General features: G+C 44.8%; 1 protein-coding gene across 1 annotated transcript in view; it reads right to left on the bottom strand.

Annotated features, from left to right (window-relative positions):
* Nucleotides 1–7,629, bottom strand: part of FGF23 (fibroblast growth factor 23) — a 9,585-nt gene extending 1,956 nt beyond the window's left edge. Inside the window, exons 1-2 of the mRNA XM_025403348.1 lie at nucleotides 7,280–7,629; nucleotides 1,055–1,158 (exon numbers count right to left, since the gene is read on the bottom strand). Coding sequence (XP_025259133.1) covers nucleotides 1,055–1,158; nucleotides 7,280–7,490 — 315 coding nt within the window. The 5' untranslated portion in view covers nucleotides 7,491–7,629. The remainder of the gene's footprint in view (nucleotides 1–1,054; nucleotides 1,159–7,279) is intronic.
* Nucleotides 7,630–8,578: the final 949 nt, after the last annotated feature.

Raw genomic sequence — 8,578 nt, 5'->3', positions numbered from 1 at the left:
ATTCTCCTGCCTCAGCCTCCGAGTAGCTGGGTTTTCTGGCGCCCGCCACCATTTTTTTTTTTTTTTTTGTATTTTTAGTAGAGACGGGGTTTCACCATGTTAGCCAGGATGGTCTCGATCTCCTGACCTCGTGATCCACCCGCCTCAGCCTCCCAAAGTGCTGGGATTACAGGCTTGAGCCACCGCGGCCGGCCTGCATGTTATTTCTTTTAATCCTCAAACTCCACAAAGTAAGCAGTTTACAGACCAGGACTGTCTACGTGCCTAGATGGGTTCAAGAGATGTTTAGTTAGTTACCTATATTTCAACAGTTGTTCAACTGATTTTTTTTCTTTTCCTACTCTAGCCAGACACTATTGTAGGGGCTGGGATGCAGCAGAAAGCAAAACAGAAAGTCTTTGTTCTTGTGGAGTTTCTTGTGGGCAAGAGTGGTGGTAAGAGAATCCTGAGATAAGCAGTCCTACTATTTGACTATCTCAAAATCCTCGAAAAGAGGCCAACAGCCTTTAGTTTGGGAAATCCTTTGCTTACCAATCCGAACGAATAACGATCACAATTGGGGCAGGGGTTATTAATTAAAAATCTTTAACTGGAGGGAGATTCACAGGTCACATGGTCTATTCCACTTCACTTTTTCCAAGTGAAAATGCTGAAGTTTGGAGAAGTGAGGAGATTTACCTAAAGTCACAGCTAGTCCCAGAACCAAGAAGACACCAATGGCTTTTCACCCTTTTCTAATGCACTTTACAACGTGAATTGACATGACTCGAGGACCTGCGACTACATACCAGGGCCTGTGCTAGATCCAAAAATGGGTTCCAGTGGGCAGTGCAGACTAGGGGCTGAGAGCCTGGGATCTGGAGCCAGACTGCCTAAGTTCAAACCCCAGCTATTAAACCTGAGCATTCAATACCTGGACCGCATGAAGCATCAGTGGAAACAGGTCACCAGGGTACACTGCATATGGAATTGTTAAGCTAGAAAAGTCTATGTCCTGTCAAAGAAATTAGGTTAATTGTTTGCATATGGTGACCAACACAAAAAAGAAACTCACTGATCCAAAAATGTTGCCTCTGAAATCCATGCAGAGGTATCTTCTGCTCATCACACCTGTAATCACCACAAAGCCAGCATCCTCTGATCTGATCATCAGGGCACCTATGGAGAAAACCAGGCAGGGGAGACTCATTGAGCATCCAGTTCCCACCTTCAAGCACCTCCTGAAAACCCACCTTCATGAAACCTCCCTGGATTGATTTTTAAGGGTGATGATGACTTCCACACCCCTAAATTCAGCCTCATTTCTACATATTCAGCGTTGCTTCTGACATTCTCTCTTGCCCCCAGCACGTATACAGTCATTCACCTCCTGCTTCATCTTGCTGCCTGTATGGGGCACTCTGAGCTCCTGGCATTCTTCTACCTGTGCTGAACACATGTTTCTCTGTCTCTACCTATTTTCCCTTTTGCCTTACTAATGCCTTTGAATGTTTGTGGTGATAGTTACATTCTTCCATGCCTTCTATTTTGTGATTTTTAAATCTATGCTGAGATGTCTTTCAAGGATCCAGCTTGTCCACAGAGTCTGATTCTCCACCTGGATGTCTGTGTAATCGTCTAATACTAATCAGTCAACGCCCAGTATGTGTACAGAACGGTGTTAGAGTTGATCTCCCTCTTCCTTCTCTACTTATTGAAGTCACTCATTCTTCAAGACCAGGCTCAGGCGTCACCATCTCTATGAAGCCTTTCCTCATCTTTCCATTCAAAATCAGTTGTTCTTTCTTCTCAGCTCCTCAGGACAATGCCTTCGCCTCTATTACAGCATGTATTCCATTTACCTTGCTTTAACTGAGTTTACCTATCTAGCGCCTTCCTTAGAGTGAGCTACTTAGGAACAGAGGGTATAACTGTTTATGTTGAATCAATACCAGTGATGGATGGAATTTTCTTCTTGGGCTTTTCTTGGGTTGGTTGTCATTTTCTCACTTGGTGGTGACCCCTCCAGGTACAGTCCCTCATAGACTTTCAGTGTCCCCTCTCAAAAGCTAGTCTCCGACAAGAGTCTGAAACCCATTCACATGACCTACCTCTTAAGTAATTGATAATGGCTTTAAGTGTGCTTTCTGTTTTGTGGCAAAGGCACAATTAGACCATATACTAGTGTAACATGAGTGATAATTCAGCAAGACTTCTTCCCCAAATGTTGTTTAATTACCTGACATCTTCTGTTAAAAATCATTACTTTAGGTCTTTGGGGCCACTTCCGGTTGCCTATCACAGAAATTTCCAGCTGCATCTCATGTGACCTCACAGCCCCCAGGGAGGCAGCTAGACTCCCATGCAGGGATTCAAATTCCTCTTCTGCAACTGTAGCTTGGAGAGGTTGTGAATGCCCAATGTCTGTGCCTAGCAAGTGATGGAGCCTCCTAGGGGTTATTGAAAGCCCAAAGCTCCTCTCCCATCCCACGCAGGCTCAATACAAGGACCTTTGAGGAAAATAAGCAGCAATAATTCAATACTAGCTCAGCAGAAATCATGATAGGGGCTGAAATTGGAATGACATGGAACAGAGGGAATGAGAGTGGAGACAAGCCCCAGAAAAGTGAGAAAGGAAGAGGGCCAAAGAGAGAAGTTAATTTGTTTGAAAGTTTGGCTGAGGAGAAACTTGAGGGAAGCTTCCAGAAGGTGGACTGGGGTATGACAGGCACAAAGGATGCTTAAATTCCTCCACAGTGGTGTCTGCCTATGTGTCTCAAATGTATGGCTAGTTTTGTGGTAAACCTTTGGAGAAACATAAGGAACGTGAAAGAAATGATTTTTGTTCTGGAGACTTTTCAGTCTAATTGGGAAAAAATTTCATTTAGTAATGGTCTTTGAGTGGTTGCACTCTAAGCACTTTACATATTTTAAATTCTCAAAACAAATGTTATATTGTTAGTACTAATTATTATTATTATTAGTAGTAGTAGTAGTAGTAGCAGCAATATCCTAATTAAGTGATAAGGAAACTAAGGCAGGATTGAAACTCAGGTCAGAGACATCTTCCTACTATGCGGTAGCAAGCCTCCAGCAGAAATCACTAAGAGTCTGAGAAGACAACATCAAATGCTAAAATACATGCTGCAGGCAGTGAGGACAAGGAGTCACGGCACCGCTGAGGGCTCAGGGAAGAGGCACTGAGCCAGGCACCAAGAACCGGGGAACTTGGATTTTGGTCCCAACTGTGCCACTTGCTGACCTTGCAGTCTTGGGCAACTTATTGCTCTAGCCTCAGTTTCCTCAGCTGTGAAATAGAACAATAGCTGTCCTGCCTACTTCATAGGGTGATGATCAAATGGGATAATGGTGGTAAAAGTGACTCGAAAGTGTCGCACGAACAGAGGACATCACGTGGCGTCTTCTGACCTGCTGTTTATGCCGGGCCCAGGCCTTGACAGGCGTGCTGGCCTGATGCTTGGGGTCAGTGTGGGCAGTGCGTATGGCCCATGTGGTCCCAGTCTCCAGAGCCAGTCCCCCTAGAAAACCTCTGGCAGTGGCTGAGGAACTGTGAACAGCTGGTACAGAGGGACACAGACTCTTCCGTCAAACAGTGTGAGTCAATGTGAAAGTGTAGAAAATGTGAGAGTCACGGTTTCTTTCCTTTGCGCGTTCAAAAGGCATCTTTCCGCAGTCTGCACAGATTCACGGGAGAATTTTGCAGAAGGAAGGCACAAACCAGTGACTGCCGGAGCCCCCCGCCCCGCCTGTTGGAGCTGAGCAGGCTGAATGGACTTTGCCTTCAATGACGGAGCTGTCTGCATGTGTGTAACCTTGGAGCTGTCTGCATGCGTGTGACCTTGGAGCTGTCTGCATGTGTGTGACCTTGGGGCTGTCTGCATGTGTGTGACCTTGGAAGAGCGTGGGATTTGGGGTCAAGATGTCCTCTAGGTCTTTTACTCCCTGTCTGACCTTCAGCCAGTGATTTAAGTTCTTTAACTCTCGTTTTTTCACATATAAAATGAGGATGGCAGAAACATTTACTTACCTCATTTGGTCCTCTTGAAGACATAATGAGATAATGTTTTTATCTTTTAGAAAGTACTTCCTAAATGCTAGTAAGTTTTACTATGACCGCTTTGCCTCAACCTCTGCTTATACAAGTAGGAAATTATCTACTCCGTTCTACTCTTGTGGCCAGTAAGTGATAAATAAGATGATAGCAGTGAAGTGCTTTGAGCACCTCAAAATAAAAATGTATGAAGAAGGCTTAAGGAGCCCAACGGTAACTCAGCTTCAAGTAAAGAAAGTTCCTGTGGGGAAGATGGAGGAAGTGAAAATGTCAGGATCTAGGATGTGATATTACCGGGGCAATAAACATCTCTGTCTTGCTGGTTCCATATAATGAGGATAAAGGGGAGTCAGAGGATGGCCTTGTTCATGAAACAGGTGATAGGGACATCAGAGGGGTACCTGGCAGCAGCGCTTGTGAGTCCCAAGGGGGCTTGAAGAATCTGGTAGGCAGGAGATAATTTCATTTTGTCAAGTCCAATGACCCAAAGATGGGTCGTGCACTCAACTCTTAAGAATTTCTTACAGCAAAATAATAAGATGAACCAGAATTCACTAGAAATGGATAATTAGGAGTGGAAAAAATACCCCTCACATTTTAGGTTTCCGTCAGTGTAAAAACATTGCTTAACAGTCACTGATGAGGTCATTACAAATCCTTCACCAGACATTTAATTAGTTGTGAGTCTTATCTACGTGCATTAATCTTTCCTCTTTCTTTTTACGTAACTTTTTTTTTTTTTTTTTGAGATGGAGTCTCGCTCTGTCGCCCAGGCTGGAGCACAGTGGTGTGATCTCAGCTCACTGCAACCTCCGCCTCCTGGGTTCAAGCAATTCTCCTGCCTCAGCCTCCCAAGTAGCTGGGATTACAGGCACGCACCACCACGCCCAGCTAATTTTTGTATTTTTAGTAGAGACAGGGTTTCCCCATGTTGGCCAGGCTGGTCTTTAACCCCTGACTTCAAGTGATTCTCCTGCCTTGGCCTCCCAAGGTGCTGGGATTATATGCATGAGCCACCACACCTGGCCTCTTTTGGGTGACTTTTAATTGTATTGTGTAATTTTTTTCCTGCACTTTTTTCCCCCCATAATACAAGTGACAACTGATTTAACAGTACAAAAAGTTATCTACATAGACTAGGAAAAGCAGATCTCTCTCCCCCTCCCCTGACCCTAAGTTCCCCTCCCCATATTCGCGTTTAACTCTTTAAAGATGCAATGTTTAGCTAGTGCCTGTGTCTAAGAAAACAAAACCGTATTTCTGTTTTTAAAGATCTGAAGTCAATTCCATTTGTTTTGCTGCCTCTCAATCCTTTTAATTCAACCAGCACTCAGTGATCCCTTGGGGCCTGATACAAGGTGGGTTTTTCAAGGAAAAGGTCTACAGTTCAGACTGCCAGCCCAGGAGGTCGACTCTTCACACTCACTCCCCACCGTAGCCAGCCTGTTCTGTTCTACCCTAATTCTTGTTCAGGAGGAAACGTCTTTAAGGAGTTCCTTTCAGCAATGGGATTCCAGGATTCGAGACAAGTTGTATAAACACTCTCTAGTTGGATGCCGCCCTTTCCATCTAAGAGAATCAAAATAATTTACCATCATCTACTATTCTGCATTTTAAATCACATAGAGTCTTGAATTAGAGTAAGAGTGGCCGCCCCATGAGAGGCGCAAAGTCGCATTTCCTAAAAGTCTGGTAGTGAGCTGGCTGACAAGGCAGGACGACAGACCACAAGGTCCTTGAGGGGTTGTGTCTTACTTTTCAGTCACAGAGCTTGATAGAATGCCAGGCACATTGTAGATCCTGTTAAATATCCATTGAATAAAATGAACAACACTTTGGGTTCATCAAGTATATCCAGATTTAATTGAAATTTTTGCCACGAGACTCAAACTTGGTTTCCAAGATGTTGACTCCTGAGTCTTACTATATCCTCTAGAGTTCTGGAACCTGTTTGGTATTTGGAGAGAACTTTTCTCTCTTCTTTTATCTCCTATCAATATGCATCTAGCACTTGAGGAGGTTTAAACTGTCAATTTCGCATGTCATATATCTTGCAAGTTAATTTTGCATGTTATATATCTTGCAACCAGGTTTAAGGACCTTTGGTTCCTAGAAGAATAAATGCCTCACACACAGCATGGTCACAGCAAAAATAATTAACTTATTACAACAATAAAAGGCAAATCATAATTCCTATGTTTTCTTTAGTTAGAGATTGTCTAATTTTTCTTTCCCTTAATTTGAGCTATATTGGATCAGTTTGCATTTTTATATATTCTTAGAGGTATTTTCACATGTTTTCTTAAAATAGAAGATCCAGTCTTTTTCAATATCCCTGCTCCTACCACATTACCCCTTATATAGGTGCGCACAAAGTGGCCCTCATTTGAATCATTGCTAATGGATTGATTATTGTGGATTGTGATCCAATTCTCCACAAACCTGATCTTTAAAAACATTCCAGTTGTCTCACGTTGCCAATAGGTTTCTAACTAGCTTGACTTGCTACTGACTGGACACCTCTCAGTTCCACGGAGAAGAATCACCAATGCGTACTGGGTACCGGGGTACCTGAGTATCTGAAACAGCCTTTAAACCTGTTAAAGTTTAAAGGTTGGATGGATGGATGCATGGACAAATGAATGGGTGGATGGGTTGTATACTTGGCCATTCTCACCAAGACAACATTCCTGGACAGTCTGTGTTTAATACATTTTTCCAAGAATTTTTATAAGGCCAGAATTGGAAAGAGCCCCCAGATTTATCTATTACAATCTGGGTATGACCCGGGAATCTTCTTTCCAACCTGCCTAGTTAACCCAGCCTGAAGTCCAGGAGCTGAAACTTAGTGTCTGTTGATCTGCCTGGCTTCTTTTTCTCTTAGACTCCTTGCTTTTCTTTCAGTACATTTTCTGAATCTTTTGATGGGGCAAAGGGAATATGGCTCCTACTGTGGGAAGGGTTTTAGTTTAAACAAAAAGTATGCATGTTAGAAAAACCAGCAAATACTAATTAGGAGAGTGACAGAATCTTCCCCTAAGATTTAAATACACACACACACACAAAAACACACACACACACACACACACACACAGACAATAAGTGGTTCCTGGGCAGAAAGCTTGGAGGGTTGGATTAGCCCTCCAGTCTAGTCCCCAACCTCCCCAAGCCCCCTGTAGATGGACAACAGGGGCGCACCCCTTCTTCCCAGCTTGAAGTCCTACTCACTGTAGATGGTCTGATGGGGTGCGCCATCCACGTGGCCATTCTTGTGGATCTGCAGGTGGTAGCTGTTCCTGGCTGTGGCTGTGTACAGGTGGATCAGGCCACCCCAGCTGGAGCCGAGCAATGGGGAGGCATTGGGATAGGCTCTGATGACGCTCATGCTGCAGACGCTGCACAAGGCACAGACCCAGAGCCTGAGGCGGGCCCCCAACATCACGCTCTGCTCTGAGTGGCTGGTGCTGAGATTGAAACCTGACACTCCTGTCGGGACTCTCCTGGCCCAGGCCTCACTGGCCTTTTCCTTCTCCCTTGCAAGTAGCTGGTGTGAGGATCCTAGACTGAATTCCCTCCTTTTTGCCATCAGACTTTTAAAGGGTAGCAGTGTGACATCAAACAGGAAAAACTCCACTGTCCACATCCTCTGTGTTGTAATCAGCCCATTGAAAGAGACTGCAGAGACCCCGGAGACGCACGGAAGGCACGTCGGTTCCAGACACACACACCCCCCTCAATTTCAAGCCAACGCTCCAAAAAAATGAATGACGCGTGGGCAAAAGTTATCTGCCGCTCTGGGCTGTCTGTTGACCTGTCCCACGTCCATCAGGAAATGCGAAGGCAGCCAGCGGTTCCCAAAAAAAATCCAGCTTCAGTCAAGCAGTCAACCGACTCCTAGGCAATTAATCTCCCGTCGAGTTTACTTATTTTGGTTTTCTTTAAATTCCAATCAGCAAGTATGTATCCAGTGCTTAATCTATGAGCAGGATTCAGTGGCTAGCTTGTAGGATATAGAGATATAAGACACCGTCAGGCAGATGGCATCCTCTGAGAACCCCCAGTTCGTGAAAGATGGGAGCTGGGAGCAGGGGCATAAAAACCAAAGTTGCCATTTTGGGAAGATTTTGAAATGGAAGAAAAAGAAGCAAGGTCTTGAGGTCACTGAACATGCCAAGGTTCGATTTCTCAATTTCCCTAGTTTGGACTATCGAGGACAACTAAATGAATAGTCTCTCCAGGAGTAAGGAGACCCGTTCAGAGACCTCATGGGGATTGGAAAGGCTGCTGGCTGAGCACCGGGAATCCGAGCCTCAGGACAGGGTGTCCCCACATTTAGTGTCTGTACATGAGTGCTCAGCTTGGTGCTGGATGCCTGCCTGCAGATGCTGTTCACAGTGCGCCCTCTGGGAAGCTACACCTCATGTTGGGGGGAATAGTCCTGGCACGCACAGTCTAAAGGGGAGCAACCTACTGCAACATACACCCAAAAAAATACCCAAGGAGACTGCTCCTCTTCCAATTTGCCAT

This window comes from Theropithecus gelada, chromosome 11, assembly GCF_003255815.1.
Source record: "Theropithecus gelada isolate Dixy chromosome 11, Tgel_1.0, whole genome shotgun sequence".
NCBI lineage: Eukaryota > Metazoa > Chordata > Mammalia > Primates > Cercopithecidae > Theropithecus > Theropithecus gelada.
This window is presented reverse-complemented; position numbering and strand designations above follow the sequence as displayed.